The sequence below is a fragment of the Symphodus melops genome (genome assembly GCF_947650265.1).
Source record: "Symphodus melops genome assembly, chromosome: 9".
In the NCBI taxonomy this organism is placed as follows: domain Eukaryota; kingdom Metazoa; phylum Chordata; class Actinopteri; order Labriformes; family Labridae; genus Symphodus; species Symphodus melops.
In genome coordinates this window covers 25791649-25811930 of record NC_136699.1, presented here as the reverse complement: position 1 = coordinate 25811930, position 20282 = coordinate 25791649, and the positions used below count along the sequence as shown (strand labels likewise).

At 43.1% G+C, this 20282-nt stretch overlaps 3 protein-coding genes and 1 long non-coding RNA gene across 7 annotated transcripts in view; 2 read left to right on the top strand and 2 right to left on the bottom strand.

Annotated features, from left to right (window-relative positions):
• The first annotated feature begins 237 nt into the window (after positions 1-237).
• On the top strand, positions 238-5357 carry sil1 (SIL1 nucleotide exchange factor). Of its 3 annotated transcripts, none has more exons than XM_079352716.1 (12): positions 238-456; positions 784-994; positions 1280-1418; positions 1516-1621; positions 1697-1802; positions 2416-2502; positions 2775-2870; positions 2967-3088; positions 3161-3257; positions 3354-3518; positions 4290-4454; positions 4538-5357. In XM_079352716.1, exons 2-12 carry the CDS (start codon positions 887-889, stop codon positions 4733-4735), a joined length of 1389 nt encoding a protein of 462 aa, XP_079208842.1. In that variant the 5' UTR covers positions 238-456; positions 784-886; the 3' UTR covers positions 4736-5357. The 3 variants fall into 3 exon arrangements, with proteins under 3 accessions (XP_079208842.1, XP_079208841.1, XP_079208843.1); XM_079352715.1 differs by having other exon boundaries at positions 239-456; positions 882-994; XM_079352717.1 differs by having other exon boundaries at positions 240-456; positions 882-964.
• A 577-nt stretch (positions 5358-5934) lies between these two features.
• The window catches only part of LOC306829635, a 53366-nt gene continuing 39018 nt past the window's right edge, over positions 5935-20282 (bottom strand). The window contains exon 2 of the long non-coding RNA XR_013779883.1: positions 5935-6553. This is a non-coding gene — a long non-coding RNA (uncharacterized lncRNA). The remainder of the gene's footprint in view (positions 6554-20282) is intronic.
• On the bottom strand, positions 7001-13586 carry ctsf (cathepsin F). Of its 2 annotated transcripts, none has more exons than XM_079352710.1 (14): positions 13271-13586; positions 12827-12937; positions 11588-11669; positions 11213-11274; positions 11046-11121; positions 10473-10586; positions 10221-10369; positions 9540-9636; positions 8384-8464; positions 8192-8311; positions 7693-7757; positions 7462-7552; positions 7244-7302; positions 7001-7137 (listed from the first exon to the last, which is right to left on the bottom strand). In XM_079352710.1, the coding sequence occupies exons 1-14, from the start codon at positions 13499-13501 to the stop codon at positions 7063-7065; spliced, it is 1413 nt and encodes a 470-aa protein (XP_079208836.1). In that variant the 5' UTR covers positions 13502-13586; the 3' UTR covers positions 7001-7062. The 2 variants fall into 2 exon arrangements, with proteins under 2 accessions (XP_079208836.1, XP_079208837.1); XM_079352711.1 differs by having other exon boundaries at positions 11046-11118.
• LOC306829625 (short coiled-coil protein B-like) lies at positions 14379-19169 on the top strand. Its single transcript, XM_079352737.1, has 4 exons — positions 14379-14565; positions 15056-15124; positions 15218-15301; positions 16010-19169. Exons 2-4 carry the CDS (start codon positions 15109-15111, stop codon positions 16150-16152), a joined length of 243 nt encoding a protein of 80 aa, XP_079208863.1. The 5' UTR covers positions 14379-14565; positions 15056-15108; the 3' UTR covers positions 16153-19169.

The window sequence follows — 20282 nt, the reverse complement described above, 5'->3', positions numbered from 1 at the left end:
CATGCTGGGTGGTATTTGGGGTTTATAATTGTGCTTAGTGGGTCTATTTTTTGTTTGTTATGGTTATAAAATATTCAGGTCTCTTCTGTTGAACCTCCTGCTGTGTTTTCTGCAACAACAAAAAAAGGGAATAAACATATAATAAAAAGCAATAACACCAGCAATAATGCACACTATGTACATTATCACTTGTGGAAAGACAGATCAGATATTAAAAACAGTGTATTTCTTACTACAGTGTGTGGTGCATATGATTATTCGTGATTGTGTGACCTCCATACAGGCAGGTGGCGGTAATGAGCAGTGCAGGTGTTGGACAGGTATAAAATGCACAAATGAAGAAGAAGGTGAATGATGTGGACCAATGAGAGTTCAGTCTGGAGTCACAGCAGCTGTCAGTGGTTTGAAAACATTGCAGCATATTTTTTACCTGGATCTTTAATTTAACCAGATCAGGTGAGTCTTTAACAAACATCAACACTGTTCATGTTCTCACCTGGCTGTGACACTAATTATTTTCTAATTAACACCTAAATGCTTCTTCATAGATGAAGTAAAAACGTGGTATGTACAGGGATTCAAATATAAATCTAAATGTATGAAAAACAAATGTGTGAAAAGAGACATTAAAACATCACTTTTATGAATGGCGTTTGACTGCTTTTATTGTTTCTTTTGAAGGGATGATCCTGCCTCAGTCTCAGTCATTCAGACTGGATGTGCAGAGTAGTCTTAACATGTCACTGTTTCCTCAGCTTCAAAATGAAGAGTGTACTCCTTCAGGCATCCATCACTGCAGAGAACACAGCCACCCTTCACTTCACCAACACAACACGAAGGTGTGTTGTTGTGCCATTGTGACTTCCTGTCCTGTGTTTCAGACACCATGAGGCTGCTCTTCTGCAGAGTTTCATTCACCAGCCTCCTCCTGCTGCTCCACATAGTTCAGACTTCAGGCCAAAAGGTGAGCGTGGAAGGAAGGAAGAGCGAACAGGTAAAACAAGGTTTTTGGATCATTGCAGAAAATAATCTGTGTGCCAAACACACGTTTCTGATGCTCAGCTGGATCATCTTTACAGATGAAGTTTATAGTGTTACAGCAGCAAAGCAGGATAACAGAAGAAACGTCACACAGTGCAAAATTAAATTAGATAAAAAAATGCATCAAAGAATAGTTAAAAAGTCTAAAGATGCAGACAGACAACTACAATCTTATTAAATGAATGTTTTATAAAACAATGACATTTTTGAACTACATTATTTGTGTGTGTTTGTGCAGTCTCACTCCGCCTTAACTGTGGTGGAAAATACAGACGGAGGTAGTGATGAAGAGGAGGAGGTGACGGTTGATGAAGAGGAAGAGGAGGGAGATTTAGAAGTGGTCCAACCCACTGACGAGTGGCAAACACTCAAACAAGGTGCACTGCTGCTCTTCTTATTAGAAAGACAAATCATCCTCCAGACGTAAGTGTGTGTGTTTGTAACGTGTGTGTGTGTGTGTGTGTGTGTGTGCAGGAGCGGCAGTGCCGGCTGGCTCTCATGTGCGGCTGAACCTGCAGACGGGTCAGAGGGAGGTGAAGCTGGGAGAGGAGCAGCTGAAGTACTGGACACAGGAGCACAGGTTCAAGCTAACGAGCCGCTCTCTAAACGCTCGGTGACACTTCACGTTAACCTGACGCTCAGTCTGTGTGTGCAGGAAGGAGGAGGAGCTCCAGTCCTCCTTCAGTCCTGAGGAGCTCAAACAGGCCATGAAGAAGATAAAGGAGGACCTGAAGGCTGGGAGCAAAGACACAGAGCAGCAGGTAGCAGCACGCCCACCCTTTCATCCTTTTTATTCATGTACGTGTCTCTGTTGGGTTCTGAAGACGCGTTTTGAAGCTGAAAAGAAGCGGTCGTCCTCGTGAAAATCCAGAGAGCAATCAAATAATTGGGATGGATTAAAATACGGGAAACAGTCCTACAGAGGGAGAAATACTTCTTGAAGATTCTTAGCATGTCGTATGAAAGCTACAACTAGGAAATATTTACAAGCAGACGATCCAACACTGGATCAGTGGAGCGGGATCCTTCTAGAAGTTTACTTTACAGACTTACTTCTGTTTAAGACCTCAGCTGGAGACCTCAGCTGGAGAAATGCATCAACACTTTGAATAGTATGACATCATACCATGATGTATGTGTTGTTGTTTTTACCTGTAACAGCCATGATGAGCTGTTCTTTGTACATGTAAGTAAATAAATGCAGTCAATGCCAAAGATGACGGATTTTCTTTTTCAGAGAACACAAGTTATTAATTTGTGTCAGGACCTAAAGATAAGTTCAACCAAACACTTAAACAGTGTATCAGGAGATGAGCCACCTGACCTTTAATAACTGCACCGTGCACGTTTCCTCTGCTGCTTGTCCACCTGTAGGATTCTGTGGCATCCAAGTTTCGTCCTCTGGAGGAGTTAAAGAAAGACATGGCTCAGCTGGAGCTGCTTGTGGAGACGGACGTTCAGGTACGTCAGCACGTGTAGAGCAGTCAGCGTTGGTTCAAGGCGGGGCTTCCTGTCCCTCCGGGACGCCGCGATCGCAACAATTCACGTAAAAATTCAACCAATCTGTGTGAATTCAGAGCGACTTTGCAACTTTGTCCAATCACCAGAGAAACAGTTAAGGACTTTTTTTTTTCATGATGAGCTGACTACAGGACAAGTTTGTTATTATCAGATGAATTTTAATGTGTGTGTGTGTGTGTGTGTGAGCTGAGTGTGTTGTGTTGGTGTGTTAGATAATGAAGCGCCTGCTCGAGCGGTTTAACAGCAGCAACTCGACCACGGAGCAGCGGCTGAGCGTGCTGCACGAGCTGGAGTATCTGGTGCATCAGGTGACACAACACAGACCTCCAGCATCCCAACCTGCAGTCCCATGTTTCTCATCCTGACAGCGTGTGTGTGTGTGTGTGTGTGTGTGTGTGTGTTAGGTGGATAACGCTCAGAACCTGTGCTCCATGGGGGGTCTGGACTTGATTCTGCAGGGTCTGAACAGCTCTGACTTCAGGTTACAGGAGAGCTCTGCCTTCGTCCTGGGATCTGCTCTGTCCAGGTACGAACATCGACCTGTTTGAAATAACAAAGACGAGACACGTCTCTGACGCCTCGCGCTCCTCTCCCGCAGTAACCCAACGGTTCAGGTGAAGGCCGTGGAGAACGGCGCCCTGCAGACGCTGCTGACCACACTCGCCACAGCAGAGCCAATCCATGTGAAAAAAAAGGTTCTTTCTCGTCCTCACATTACGTTAACTTCTCCTGATGCTGAGGATGAAAAAAAACCAAAAAAAAACAACGTGCTGTGTGTTTCGTCTACTCAGGTTCTGTTCGCACTCGCCTCCCTTTTACGCCACTTCCCGTATGCGCAGCGTCACTTCCTGTCACACGGAGGGCTGCAGGTCCTGTCGGAGCTCTTCAGGGCGGACAGAGGCGGAGTTCTGCGGACGCGAATTGTCACCATGTTGTACGACATGATCAGTGAGAAGGTACAAGAATCAATCACCACAGACCTCACCTTTAGGCCACACCCCTTTTTAAAGGAACGATAAGCATCCCACTTATTATTGTCCCGCTCTTCAGTCTGCATCCAATAATTTAAATATGGTCACTTACACATCAACATCTTCCCTCAGGGAACTTAAACTAAACCAGGGGTGTCCAACATGCGGTTCGGGGGCCATTTGCGGCCCTTGAGGGGATTTTTTTACGGCCCCCGACTTCAATCAAAGAATCAGAAGATTTGTCCCGAGGTCTCATTCAGATGGAATATTTAGTTATTTTTAAACAGCTCTGACTATTTTCCACATTTTTTTGTTAAATATGAAAATATTGATTCTGAGAAAAACAAAAACACAGATAAAGAAGAACGAACAAATCAAAGTATTTAATTTCCTTTTATTCAAGCATTTCTTTTGTGAACTTTTTGATTTTGATCTATTCAGAATCTCTTTTTTTTTTTTTTTTAAATAATAAAATAGTTTCTCACTGAAATTATTTCCTGTGTTTTTACGTTATTTTCGTAGAGGTTTAAAATACAAAAACTTCCTGACAATATTATTTAAAAAATAAAAACCTGTGGCCCCTCGAGCGACTTTAACATGATAATATTGGCCTGTAAGAAAAACAGGTTTGGATGCCAGTGATGTCGAGCCAGTAACAGCTGATGCTACATGGATACTACGTCATGCTACATGGATGCTACGTCATGCTACATGGATGCTACATGATGCTAATTCTTGGTTCTGTGGTTGTTCCAGGAGCTGATCTCGCAGGCAGGTTTGGACTTTGTTCTGGACGCTGCTCACGACGAGCGGGTGCGTCAGTACTCTCAGGTGTCCCTGCAGGGGGAGCTGCTGGAGGAGGGCTGGTGCGCTCTGGTCCCCCAGCTGCTGGAGTCCACTGAGCACGACTACAGAGAGAAGGTGGACCCGCTCGTCGTGGATTCATTCGACACGTTGAAGCAGAACAGGCCCGAATAATGAACATCTCCTCATGTGTGTTTCAGGCTCTGCGGGCTCTACTGGCCATGTCTCCCATGTGTTTGGATCAGTACCGCTCAGACAGCTCCCTGCTGGGCTTGCTGCTCTCCCTCAGAGACCAGTACCAGGAGATGGTCCAGTCTGAGATGATTCTAGGAGAGGAGAACGGCTACTTTTCAGAGATCATAGATCTGATCGATGCTCTTCAAGTCAAAATGAAATAATGGAGGAGCACACACGGCCACGTTCACCTCTCTGTTCCCTACCTCCTTGTCTCCTCCATCCTTGTCTCCTCCATGAGGCCTTAAAGGAAACCTTCACTTCCTAAAAGTGAATCACAGAGGCAGACATGGCTTTAAGAAGGAGTTATGATGTGTGTGGCGAATTAGACTTTTTTTTTTGCTCATCTGCACCCAACGCCGCGGCGAGCTCAGCGTGCACCACTTCCTGTCTGAAAGGCCCCATAGACGTGAAGAGGACACGGCACAGGAAGCTGCTGTGCCAGTATGTTTCTTTTTACTCGGTTTGAACAAAACATGGACGTAGTCTTCATGACGTCAACCCTCGGTTTCTGAAGAGGAGCAGAATGACGGCGGTCACCATGTTGAAAATCAGCAGCTGAGTTTTGGTTGTCTTCCTCGCTCAGATGTCTCTGCTGGACTCCTAACGGTGTGACTTTATCAAACATGAGGAGACCACATGGAGATGAATCCAGTCAGCCCGCCTGTGACCTCCAAAATCCAGGACGAGGAAAGAAATGTTCAGTCGACGCTGAAGATTTTAAGGAGGGTTTTTTATTTCTGACTTTTGTTCTGGATCATTTCAAAATAAATCCTTTTGAAATGATCCGTTTCTCTGTATTTTATGATCCGAACAATCCAGGTCAGACTGACATTATGCTTAAAACTCTTTCTGTACAGACTTCATAATCTACTGTACATGCCCTCACAGTACGATCCATGTTTCTGTACCACATACTAAACTACACATCTATTCCAAATGTGCAAGTAGCCTGTCTGTATTTCTCCTATAACACATCATGTCTTTATACAGAGCAGCTATAATGATTTAAATTTAAGAATGGACCTTCTGGAAGTAGGGTTATAAATAATCATTACACCATCCTCATAATAGAAACATAAAGCCTGCACAGCCAAACCACCAACAAGTCAAATATGCTTTCCCCATTTTTTATTTTATTTTAATAAGACTGAGCAAAGCGAGACTTTTATTCATGTCTTAAAACTGAAATGTTTATAGTATGTACCATTAGAAGAAATGATCAGATCCGATGACAGTGCGGTCACACTGGTCACATGATCAAATCCAGGATCAACACGTGTTGAAGAGGAGCTCTGACACTGATTCATGTTTAAAAGGAGAATATGGGACCAACATCTAAGATCAGCTGAACAAATAACACGGTTCCTGAAGTTCTTTATTTGACAGCAGTCTCTATGATCACAGTGCATGCATGTGCATGAATGAACCCCAAACATCAAGTCCTCCTTAATACTAGCTGGCACGTTGACCTAAACATATATTGCACACTATTTATTAATATGAGGAAACTGTAACTGTTAAAATGGTAAAATGAGGTCAAACAATAAATTAAAACACAGCGGACATTTAGACCTGCTGAACTAACGGAAGAGATGCGACATTAAGTCGACTACAGTCTGCAGAGTGTGTGAAATACGAACACGAGGACTCGTCTGTCTGTGTGTGTGTGTGTGTGTGTGTGTGTGTTAAAGAGCCTGCCGTATTCTCCGGACTATAAATCAGACTCTTTTCCCAGTTTGGCTGCTCCTGCCTCGTACATCTTTAATATGAAAATACAGGCAGCGTGTGTTACTGACATGAACCGTCTGCAGCAGCCAGAGGGCGCTCGAGTCTACACAGCCAAACAGAAGAAGAAGAAGAGACCGCGCGTCTGTCTTAATAACTGAGTTGTTGAATAACTGTTAATTTTTTTGATTTTATATACTTTATGAGTCGCCGAGGGGGAAATGTGGTTCACACTCTGTTATTGTAGAGACATGCTTCTCACACACACGTACACAAGCAGGACTGGGGACCACAAGCATCCTGAACTGGTGCCACCACATTTCTTCATCCGCATCAGGACTTGAACCAGCAACCCTTCGGTTCTGAGCTACTGTTGCCCCCTAGGGATGAAGTTTGCCCACAACAGTGAGATGAAGAGTCTCCTGCTCTTCCTCCTGAGCTTCATGTGTGACAGTGACACACTTTAAATTAAAGCCTGCTGTTCTTGTGTTTTTATAAATGTCTGTGCTCCGTCTTAAATTTTGTGAAATAAATTTCTAAATAAATTCATCTTATAGTCTGGCGCAACTTACATAATATGTTTTTTTTTCCTCTTCATGACACATTTTGTGACCGAAGCAACTTATACTCCAGAGCAACTCATAGTCCGGAGAATATGGTATATAAACGTGGAGTATGATGGTGTGTGTGTGTGTGTGTGTGTGTGTGTGTGTGTGTGTGTGTGTGTGTGTGTGTGTGTGTGTGTGTGTGTAGTGCGAGTTGTTTAGTTGACGACAGCAGATGAGCACATGGTGTTTATCCCACAGGCGTTGGATCCCCTGTACAGATAGTAGTAACCCTGTGTGAGAAATAAAAACAGATTTGATGACGTCTTGAAAGACATCGAGCTGCTGCCAGACTCAAACCCTTCATGACTGTGTCTCTGATCCACTAGGTGGTCTTACCTGTTCTCCATAATCCTCCCCCCAGCTGTTCTTGATGGCCCAGAACGGAGTACCTTTACCTGAGAGCACACAAACATTCACAGGTCACTCGTGTTTGAGAATCATCGCACGCCGCGCGGACTCGTTTGTTATCGAGGGGTTTGACGGCTAACGAGGCAAACGAACACGAGTCACAGGAGGAGGAATCAGCTCAGCCAAGATAAACGAGTTCAACTCACGCTCTCCGTATCCCACCAGCAACACGGCGTGGTCAATCATCCACGGGTTGCAGAAAATCTTCAGAGGGTGAGACACACCTTTCCTGTAGAACTGCACACACACACACACACACACACACACACACACACACACACACACACACACACACACACACACACAGGAAGGATGATCAAACAGTGAAATGTCGTCGGGTCAGATTTCTTTGCGTGAGCAATAACACGTCAGGCTACCTGCATGGCGAAGGCGTTCAACGCCACAGAGACCGGTCCGTTCTCAGCAAGCCAGGCGGCGATCTCTGAAAATAATAAAAAAAAGTCCTTTAAAGGTCAAACATGCGTTTACATCAGAATATCTACAATCATTAAAGAAGGATTAAACCTGTGTTATGTGGTTTTTTTTCGTTCTTTTTCAGTCTTCTCCCCTCAAACCTCGACGCCATCTTTTCGTTTAAATTGACCTTTTTTGTTCTCTAACTGAATCGTCCAGTTTCAATACATTTCATCTCCACTGATAATTATAGTCCCAGATCACTGGAATATGATCACTATATAATAAGACTGTTTCATTAAATCCAGTTTAGTTTATTTAAAAAGTTCATGATGCTTTTTTCTCTCTTTTTTCTTTAATTTTTATTTTGACATGTTCAGATAAAATAATCCTTTTCTCACTGCACAGTTCTCAGTGTTTATAGATTATTTGATGTAAAAACAGTAATGTTATTCCACTCACCCTCCTCGTCTTTGGACAGCTCTACAGAGCTGTTAATGTACGCTGCCACCTTCCTGTCGGTGAAGGAACATCTCTGCTTGCGTCCGGTGTACGAGTAGTCGGACTCCGTCTCCAGTCCACCTTAAAAACAAACATGAAGGTTCAAACCGTGCGCCGTGGACGTGTGCAGAGAATCACATGTCGCTCTCTTACCCAGCTTTTCAATCGCTTCGTAGGCGTTCGACGGCAGCCCCCCTTTACACGCCTGGTCCAGCCCGTCACAGTCAACCAGCTCTGACAGGGGCAAAGCAACGGACCAATCAAATCACAGCTTTAATCTGCACATGTTTGCAGGAGAATGAATGATTGACAGCATCATTTGTGTTCTCTTAGAACTACGTCCACGTGTGTGTGTGTGTGTGTAAATCAGTGTGTGTGTGTGTATCAGTGTGTGTGTCAGTGTGTGTGTGTGTGTATCAGTGTGTGTGTGTGTATCAGTGTGTGTGTGTGTGTATCAGTGTGTGTGTGTGTGTGTGTAAATCAGTGTGTGTGTGTATCAGTGTGTGTGTCAGTGTGTGTGTGTGTGTGTATCAGTGTGTGTGTGTGTATCAGTGTGTGTGTCAGTGTGTGTGTATGTGTGTGTAAATCAGTGTGTGTGTGTGTATCAGTGTGTGTGTCAGTGTGTGTGTGTGTGTGTGTGTGTGTAAATCAGTGTGTGTGTGTGTGTGTGTGTGTGTGTGTGTGTGTAAATCAGTGTGTGTGTGTGTATCAGTGTGTGTGTCAGTGTGTGTGTGTGTGTGTATCAGTGTGTGTGTGTAAATCAGTGTGTGTGTGTGTATCAGTGTGTGTGTGTAAATCAGTGTGTGTGTGTGTGTAAATCAGTGTGTGTGTGTGTATCAGTGTGTGTGTGTGTGTGTAAATCAGTGTGTGTGTGTGTGTGTGTGTGCATGCGTATCAGTGTGTGTGTGTGTGCGTGTGTGTATATCAGTGTGTGTATCAGTGTGTGTGTGTAAATCAGTGTGTGTGTGTGTATCAGTGTGTGTGTCAGTGTGTGTGTGTGTGTGTATCAGTGTGTGTGTGTGTGTGTGTGTGTAAATCAGTGTGTGTGTGTGTGTGTGTGCATGCGTATCAGTGTGTGTGTGTGTGTATATCAGTGTGTGTATCAGTGTGTGTGTGTAAATCAGTGTGTGTGTGTGTGTGTGTGCATGCGTATCAGTGTGTGTGTGTAAATCAGTGTGTGTGTGCATGTGTATCAGTGTGTGTGTGTATATCAGTGTGTGTATCAGTGTGTAAATCTGTGTATCTGTGTGTGTGTGTGTGTGTGTGTATCAGTGTGTAAATCTGTGTATCTGTGTGTGTGTGTGTTTACCTTGTTCTGAGAGAGGCACCAAGGCGCCATTTTTCAGGAACCACTGGCCTTCGATGTTACCAGTAACAGAAAAAGCCCAGCAGGATCCACACATACCCTTCAAGAAACACACACACACACACACACACACACACACACACACACACACACACACACACACACACACACACACACACACACACACACACACACACACACACACACACACACACACACATGAATAGTAACTGATGCAAGATAGGTTCCATTTCAGTCAGAACAAAAGAAAGAGGAACCTTGAACTATTAGCTCATAGCTTACAGAACTAGCTTGTCGTCTTCCTGCACACGCCTCCATCATCGAGTCAATCTGCTGTACTGCAGAGCCTAAATGAAGAACTCATTACATTTACCTCATGACTCATTACCCTCAATAAGCAGGTGGGAAATAACAGTTAGCATGCTATGTGAACGTGATGCTAACTGGGCGAAGCAGCTGAACTGTCTCATTGTGAAGGCTTTAATGCCTGAGTTGTTTGAAGTTATGAATTCTAATTCTTTCTTGGTTTTATTATTACTTGAATTTCCCTCGGGATCAATAAAGTATCTATCTATCTAGCTATTATTTAGCTGAGTAAATAAACTACTCATAATAACATGGTTGGTTACATATTTATCGCCACGTCCAACCCGGCTCTGGTACCTGGTTTTTAACAGCGCTGACAGCTCCATGATCCCTCCAGTCCCAGTCGGCGGGGGCGGGGCTACGGGCGGGGGAGGCCGGCTTCAGGGGGCGATGAAGAGTCCATTGACTCAGCAGCGGGTTCAGGTATGTGGAGCGAAACTCTTCCTCTGAGGAAGAAAAACACAGAGAGGAGGAGGAGGGAGTGTTTGTGGTTATAAGTCAACGTGACAATATGTGAAGAACAGCACACACACACACACACACACACACCTGTCAGGTCGCTGAACTTGGTGACTCCGTACTCGGCTGAGCCTCGATCCAGTGACTGAAGCTTCTCTGCTGTCTTCATGTTCTCCTGGAAGATGCTCAAACGACGGCTTGTCTCTGCCAGAGGAAAGTTCAATACAAATGTTTGATTTTTGTTTTTTCTGAATCTCGCCTTCGAACAATCCGTGAGTGGACACATTCTGTACATGTGGAGATAATGACGACTCAAAGAGCAGATAATCTACATGACAACACGTTTAAAATGATGGAAAAGAATTCGCCTGTAAAATAAACAAACATCGACTTTATAGACGTATCAGGGAGTCCTGAATGCAGGAGAACTAATCGATCAGATGTTCTTTAATCTTCAACTTCTGGAGGTTACTTCAGGACAAAACACAAATATTTAACATGAACAGAAACAGCTCGTATCAGGACTGAAGAAGGAAGGAGCTACAGTCACTGTTTGAGTTGTTGTTCTCCAGCAGGCGTTAAGTTGTGATTTACTGACAGGTTCATAAAGGGTTAACTCACACACACACACACACACACACACACACACACACACTCACTCACCCTCCTCACTGCTGTACACCTTGTTGTATTTCACCATGAAGCCTTTAAACTCTCCCAGCAGCTCCACAGACTCCTGCTGGAGAACAAACAGAATCAGGGTCATCTCACACAGAAGGTTAAACACAGGAATCAGGCGCTCCTGCTGTCGCTCTGCGTTTTATTTGTACCTGAGGCAGCGGGACGGCGGACGCAGCCACCACACTGTTGGTCTCCTCTTGTGTCAGGAAAACTGCTCAGAGAAAGATCCAGAAGAACATGTTAGGTCCCTTTAAACAGCTCTCAGATGTTTAGAGACGTTATTAAAGGAGGACGAGCTGAAGAGAGGTCAACAGGGTTCAAGTCCGGAGCTCCAACAGAGGAGCGCTCGACTCATGACCACGTCACCTCTCCGGTTTTTATCTGTTCAGGTCTCACTTGGCTGTTGAGTTCATAAACGACTTCTTCTTGGAGTTTTTTTTTTTTTTTTTTTTTTAATAAATAAACGACACCAGGGGCTCAGCGGTCATGTTGTGGGTTTCTTTGTACGAGGTGTGCAGTCTGACCTTTCGGCTGACATTTCTGTCTGAGCAGAGTCGACGTGCCCTGCCAGGGGATGTCCCACACCTCGAAAACACACACCTCCGTCTGCCGGGAACACACACACACACACACACACACACACACACACACACACACACACACACGTTAATCATGTCGGAGGGATTTCTTTTCAGTTCAAGTGAGATAATGTCTGCAGCACAAACAACAACGATCTTCTTCTTGTATGTCTTCACATTTATACAGGTGAGTTCACTCATCATTAAAATCAATCAGCTGATAACCTGTCTGTTATTACACTGTATTATATGCATCATGATCAATACTGCTCACTGTTTCTTACACGTTCTTCTACTCCATCACTGTATTTTTACATTCAGTTAAAACGTGACTTACAAACATCGGAGGTCATTTATCACCTTTTTTTTTGAGTAGTTGGAAAGTTTAAGTTAATAATAATCTATCTATCTATAGATCTATCTATCTATCTATCTATCTATAGATCTATCTATCTATCTATCTATCTATCTGTCTATCTATAGATCTATCTATCTATCTATCTATCTATCTATCTATAGATCTATCTATCTATCTATCTATCTATAGCTCTATCTATCTATCTATCTATAGATCTATCTATCTATCTATCTATCTATCTATCTATCTATCTATCTATCTATCTATCTATAGATCTATCTATCTATCTATCTATCTATCTATCTATCTATCTATCTATCTATCTATCTATCTATCTATCTATAGATCTATCTATCTATCTATCTCTATCTATAGATCTATCTATCTATCTATCTATCTCTATCTATAGATCTATCTATCTATCTATCTATCTATCTATCTATCTATCTATCTATCTATAGATCTATCTATCTATCTATCTATCTCTATCTATAGATCTATCTATCTATCTATCTATCTATCTATCTATCTATCTATCTAGAACATTTTAACAACAATTCAAAGTACGAGTGGAAGAACTTCAATGAAGTTGGTTTAGGTGTCTTTTAAAAAAAAAATAAAAAAGCTTTTGAGACCAACAAAGAAAGGCCGAGCTGGACGTGCTTGAGCCTGCCGAGGACAAATCAAGTCACAAGACACGACGATTAGTCACGAGTCGGCTGAACACACACGTCAGATGTGCAGTGAGACGCTCACACACACGCTCACACGTCGTAGTGAAATATAAAACAGGACCTTCTTGTATCATTACATGACTATAAACCCACCTTGAGTTTCTGAGTCTCGGGGTAGAAGTCACATGTCCTCAGCATGGTGGACTTCTTACACTGAGTGTTACTCAGCTCCACTGTGATGTTGTAGCGAATACCCTTCACCAGCTGGAAGACAGAACACACAGAACCTCACAGAACCTCACAGAACCTCACAGTCATTCTGATCCATGTGATGCAGGACACGACTCTACAGACGAGTGTTCAAATAAAGAGCTCGAGCTGCAGCTTTACACAGGAGAGCTCAGGTGTAATAACACTGTTATAAATCATTATACAGTCAGTGTTATGCATGCACACTCATCTGTCAGGACTCAGTCCTGAATGCAGACTCAGTCCTGAATGCAGACTCAGTCCTGAATACAGACTCAGTCCTGAATGCAGACTCAGTCCTGAATACAGACTCAGTCCTGAATGCAGACTCAGGGTTTCCTCTGGTACCTGCTTGGTGGCTGAGATCAGCCGGCTCACTCTGCGCAGGTGCATGGCGTTGGAGCCCCGGTTGTAGCGCTCCTCTGCAAACCCCAGAGCCTTCTTCAGTCCCGGGTCGGATTCATGCAGCCTGATGGCAGAGCCGGGAGGCCCGAACAGAGGCCGGTCCATGTCCTCACTAATCCCGAGAACCAGGCCGAGCACGGCGGCCAACGCCAGCCAAAAGATTACCGTCTTCATGTTCACAGGCACCGGGTCACCGAGAGGAGAAGAGCCGGGTTCAGGTTCAGGTCCACCGGGTCACCGAGAGGAGAAGAGCCGGGTTCAGGTTTGTGTCCCGGGTTTAAAGGGAAAAGAGGGAATGTTTGTTTTTCCAGATAAAACAGAAATCGTTATCGAGTCCCTCCCCGAACAATGATGTTGTTGTCAAACAGACGGTGGGAGGAGCTTAGGTGTTGATGGGCGGAGCCGCAGCACATAGGCTGTGAAAGTGACTGGACGAACACAGAGTGACGTCACCAAAGCGTGTTGTGTAAGTGCTCACGTGACGGGGTTAAGTGTGTTTAGATTTTAGCACATCAAACACGGATTTTAAAGAAAATTATAAGCAAGGAAAACACATGTTATGGTATATTGTACCATAATCTGTTAATCTGTCGAAGTTCAATTCAATTTTATTTGTAAAGCACATTTCTTACAAACGTAAATTTGCTTTACTGCAGACAAAAATAAAAAATAAACACAATATAAACTTATTAAAAATAATTCAAAAAACATTTTTTTTGAACAATAAGCACATCAGACATGACTATAAAACGTTCTTTAACAGCTGGGTTAAAAATTATATTTTATTTGTGACACAATTATTAAATGAAAGCAGATTTATTTTTATTTGCGCATTTCTTCAATTCTTAAAGAAATAAACATGATCAGATCATCTGAAGGAGTTTGTTGTTGTTTTTGATGTTATTCCTTCTGGATTTGTTGTATTTACTTCTTCATTGTCCTGTTGATTTCATCCCATTATCTATATTCTTCTTTATCTACTATTACAATTTTAGCAGAAGCAGTAGTTGTGTCAGGAAATCCATGAGAAGAAGAAGAAGAAGAAGGTGGGTGTTGTTTGTTCCTGGTGTCGTATCGCCCTCTAGCGGCTGGAGGCTGAACTGCCCTGAAGTGGACGTAAACACAGATGGTGTCCGACACAAGCTGTGCGAAATAACTGCACGGATTAGCACACATAAACGTTCAATAAATCTATCGATATTGTGCGGAGGAAATAGTCTGTTTTTTCGCGTTGTAAGGTTTGTGGAAATCAACGTTTTTTATCTGTAGTTTATTAAAAGTGTCAGCATGCTAAGTGCTAGTTAGCAGCATGCTAAGTGCTAGCTAGCAGCAGGCCTGCTTTAAGGCTCGTTTGGTTTGGTGTCGTGATTAGCTTTAAAGCTAACAGCTGTTCACACTGTTTGTTTACTCATTTCTTAATGTACATGACGTGACGTCATCCAGCCGCTCTGCACCACCTTGCACAACAGAAATGTAAATGTTAGATGAAATATGCACAAAGTCATGATTTTATATATGTAAAAATGTTATTAAGACACTTTCTGCAGTCCACTATGTCCCCTGTTGTTTCACCTTAACATCAGAATAAGTCTATGTGGCAGTATTAGATTGTGCATATCACTGACATGTACATGCTGAATGATGGAGGAGAGTTGTTTATTTTATTTATTTTTGTATATGCATCATCATGAATGAATTGGATGTTTTTCCGTCTCCTTAATGTCCCAGTGTCCCTCAGAGTCGCAGCCCTGCATTCCAAACAGGAAGACGAGTACTTCACCATGAGCTCAGACGATGGTGAGACAGCTCACGGGTGTTTTCAGTTCCCACTCCTCGGTGTGAGTCGCTGATGAGCACCGCTGACCCGTCTCTTGTTTTACATTTCTGCAGGTGACATGATGGAGAACCAGGCTGAGCTCGAGGAGAAGACGAGGCTCATCAACCAGGTGTTGGAGCTGCAGCACACTCTGGAGGGTAAACAGACATGACATTACATCCAGCTGGTCGTAACGGCGTGCAGGAAACGCGCTCGCATGCATCACCCTCCTCCATGTCTGGCATTATGCTGCACAACTTCCACAGATGACAGTGTGTGGAACAATCAGAGTCTGTGATCCTCAGTCAGTTGTTTCATCAGACACACCCACTCACTCCTTCGTGCTGTTAGCATCAGCTGCTACATCATGCAGTGTATGTGACACACAGGCTGATTAGCAATCATTAGGTGAGGTCATTTAGCCACGAGAGACAACTGGAGAAGCAGCGATAACACTTGTGTCTCAGGATTTGAGGACTCGACCTCAGTGTGAACCGTCAACAGAACATGAGTCCTTAATTATCTGATCATGTAGTAATGTCATTATCTGATATAATTCACTGGATGTCTTACACATTGTTTCTTCTTAACGGAAAAAATAAATCCAAAGGAAAAATGAGAAAAAGTGAAAATATTGACTTTAAATAGGAACTCTTGACTTATTTAAAACTTATTGAATGAGTAAAAGTCGACTTCTTCTCTTGCAAATAAACCAGACTCATCAGTAAAGAGATTAAATTAATAATAGATTCATGCTTATATAAGGAAAATAAATGTGTTATATACGAAGTTGTGAAAAGACAAAGTGTTTGAATCAGAGTTCTTACCTGTAAAGATTTGAATGTCTCTGCTGTCTGTGTGTTCAGATCTGTCTGCCCGAGTGGACGCTGTCAAAGAAGAGAACCTGAAGCTGAAGTCGGAGAACCAGGTTCTGGGTCAGTACATCGAGAACCTCATGTCGGCCTCCAGTGTCTTCCAGACCACCGACACCAAGAGCAAACGAAAGTAAAGAGAAGATGGAGTCTGACCCTGTACCTGCACACACACACACACACACACACACACACACACACACACACACACACACACACGCACACGCACGCACACACACACACACACACATGGAGGATGGACTCTGAACATCTACATCATGCAGCCTTTAGTAAACGGGTCTGATCACAGGTGGACGGCTCACTTCACACCTGGAATCAGACGTCTCCTCTGATTGGATCCCGTTCCCTCGCTCTGTGTTCATGTAAACGAAGGTACGGTGAGAGCGGAGCTTTTCCTTCTCCTTTAATTTAACGATTATCAAACCAGGTTTTTATCAAACCAGATCTTTAAAGAAGGAAAAAAAACTTGTGTAAGAAAAGATGCATTACCTTTATTTATGTGTTTATAGAGCAGGGTTAGGCACTTACAAGGTGCTACTCACTTAATGCCAACATAAAAACAGTCAGATCAGATATTTACACACAGACATAAAGACCTAAAAGATTTCATCCTGCTTTTTTAAAACCCTCGGGATGACGTTTCCATGTGATCAGAGCAACAACACGCTGACATGTTTCTTTACAGCGACACGTCAGAGAGTGGGTGTTCACGTAAAGCCAACAATTCAGCTTCAAATATGATCAGAAGTGATTTGTAATAAACAGGGTCGTAGGTTCACCCACTCCTGTACGTGTGACATGTCCACAGGTGTTTAAAAACCAGGTGCAAATCTCCAACCTTTCTTCATCTCAGAGCTGCGTGCATTTATTCACACAGCTCACGTCAGCGGAGTTAAACTGATGTTTGTACACGTGAGAAATTGCAATAATCCAACGTTTATCAATAATCTGAAATTCACATCAAAGTCCAAAAAAGAGAAGAACATTTGACGCTTCTTATTGTGAGCTATGTTGCAGAAAATTCACATCAATGTAAAGAAAACGTGACGAGTGTACATTTGTTTTCAGGGGCCAAATGTATGAAGTGTGAAGAGGCGCGTTTTTAATTTTATGTTTTTGACAGCTCCTGAGCTTCGTACCTGTTGGAGACCCCTGCGCTGAGACGTTTCTCATTCTGCGACTCTCATTAGTAAGGGTTGTCCACTAGGTGGCAGTGTTGCCTTGATCTCAATGAAACCTGTTTTCAGTCTGCCTCTCACTTTGAAGCTAAACCTTTCAACAGACGAGTGAGAGAAACTCAACACAACCTGAGCACATTTACATCCCAGGTTAGTCTGTCTTTAAAACGTGTTCTTCGTCGTCTCTCAGTCCAGGAGCTGGGGTTCACAGATGTGCCGTTATCTAACCCTTGAATAATTCACCAGTTCTAAACATGCAGCTGTGAGGTGAGCGAACAGAAAAACAAACAAATAAACAAAGACGGCAGCCTGACGTGTCCACAGAGCTTCGTGCTCTTGCTGTGTGGTTGCTGGTTAAAAACCGGACGGGGGCTTAAATCAAAGCATCATTCAGACGAGTGAATAAAGTCAGAACAGAAGCATGACAGTGGGATTATTAAAGTGTCCGTCGCGGTGTTGAAGACGTTGCATGCTGTTAGGACACGCAGCAGGAGTGTGCGTCAAAAGTTACAAAATCAGCCTGGAGCAGTTTTACACATGAATGTTTCGGTTTCAATTCTGTGGAAACTCGTCCGTGTTGTGACTCCAGCGCCGTACGGGTCACGTGGACACACGTCTGGAAGCTCAGACCAGATGGCTACATGCTAACGGCTAATTCTCTACCCTACGCTAAATTGTTTTCCCCCCTGTGAAAATATTTGATCCAGAATATAAAAATCCATATAAAACTGTAAGCGTGCTGAGACTCCTTAACCTCAGGTTATTAGACGTTCACTGCCTCACAGAGATGTTCAGAGCTGGTGATGTCACCTTACCCTCCTCCATACTGATCAATAATCAAACCTCATAACCCTGTTCAGATTTTTATAGAGTTCTAATGTTTACGTTTTCCTCCTTGTCCTTTAAAGCTCCAGATATTCAGTCTTTGGACAGACGGATACAAGGAGCCGGCTTCAGGAGAGTTTGGCCTCCTCTTTTTATTTTTGTTCATATTTATTATTCAGTATTACTTCAGTTGCTAACAATGGATCTGTTTTTATGTTTTTGATTAAACCTCTGAAGAGAGGAGGGTCTCAAGGCCCCGTTTTTTAAGTTCTTTATTTGAGTATGATTTTTAATGTTTTGTTCCTGTTTATTGCACTATGGGAGTAAACGGCGCCACTAACAGCTGACACTGCTGCAGTTTAAAGGTCACATGTTACGCAAAATACACTTAATCATGTTATTCTAGCACTAACATGTCTCTATTCTGTCTGCAAAACCGCAACTATGAGAAAAGTCCATCCTCTATGTCTTCTGCCTGCTCCACTTTTCAGAAAATGTGTGCTCAAACAGGCCGTTTGGAGATGTTCCCTTCATGACATCACAAAGGGCAGTAGCCCCTCCCCCAGGTGGGTGACACTCCCACAGCTAGGTGTTTGTTCTGCCCTCTGAGTCTGCCTTCTCACCGTAAACAATAGGACATGGAGCCAGAAAGCAGCGAGTACACCCGAGCCCTTCCAGAGAGGGGGCGTGGCCAGACACAGCTCATTTACATATTTAAAGCTACAGACACAGAAACAGCCTGTTCTGAGCAGGGCTGAAATAGAGGGGTTTATAGACACAGGATCAAAAACAGGATCAGAGTGGATTTACAACAACACACTTCACACACATGATGAAGAGGAGCGAGGACACTGATTTAAACGTGTTGAAAAAGAACAATAATATGTGACCTTTAAAGTGTTGATTAAAATCAGACCTGCAGGGGTGATCAGTGATGGATTCATGAGTTAGCTGTTACAGTGGCAGATCCAAGCTTCACCATTAACCAGTGACAAATATGCACACTGCAGTTTATACAGACATGTTGGGGGGGGACAACAACAACCCTTTGTTTACATTTGGCTGTTTGTTTTGTTTGTTGCTCATTTGAACTGACTTTGTTTTAATAAAGTTTGATCCTTTTTGATGAAGCGTTTGTCTGGGAGCTAATCCTCTGTTTCATATTTCACACCCTCACAGAGTCACTAAGACAGCTCGCAAGGACAAGTGACACTGCTTTGACTTTTTTTTTGTAATGGTATTTAATAGTGTGTGACAAATGAATATTATTATTGGTCCTTCCTTGTGTGAAGACTTCCAGCTGAACGACTAAATTGGTTTAAAAAGTTGAGATTTGTTCAGCAGAAAGTGAACATGCCGTAACGTCTGCTACGTATGCTTTCAGAGGAAATGCATCTAAACAAAAGTACGTCCACTTAAAGTAACAGATTATTCAATAAGAATCGTTTATTTAATAAGAATACAAGAAAGATTCACTCTTATTAAAAACTCCCTTTTAGTTTTATTAACTGCTGTTCTGTTGTTCCTGTTGTCACTTTAGTTTTCTGGTCGTCTTCTGCTGCCTTCGTCGACCGATTAGTTTAAAAGTTTGTGTTTCGAATATGAAAAACAAAAACAGGAAACATGACATGCAGGTTATCAGTAAACTAGTAGCTCCCTCGTTCTTGGTATAGTGGAAGAGATCTTTTTTTAATCAGGGGTTTTCCTCCTGGTCGTGATCGTCCACATGAAAACTGAAAACGCACTGCTGCAGCTGTCTCGAGCATGTCAAGTCAACAACGCTCTCATTGATGTGCAGAATCTGTCTATGCATTCCTCTGCACCTTTCATTTACATACTTGTCCATTCACACGCCATCTCATGAGAGGCAACTGTGTAAACATGGAAGAACCGTTAGCAAAGTAAACAGCAGTTTGTCTCCTGTCACACTGAGCTCTTGTGAGTTAAAGTGACAGCGTCGCACGATAACTTCAAACTTTACAGCGTGACGCAACAAATTCAAACCTCTAATTTTCCTCGTCCACACAGAATTAATTTTATACTGTATTAATCCCACGAGGGGAATGAGCATGAACACACACGTAGGCCGAGAGACACACTCATGCACAAACAGGATCCTGGTGACATGCAGTAATGTGATGGGCTGCCCACAGCAAGCGCTCCAGAGCAGTTTTGGGGTTCGGAGTCTTGCTCAAGGGCACCTCGGCAGTTCCTCAGGAAGTGGATTTGCACCTCTCCAGCTA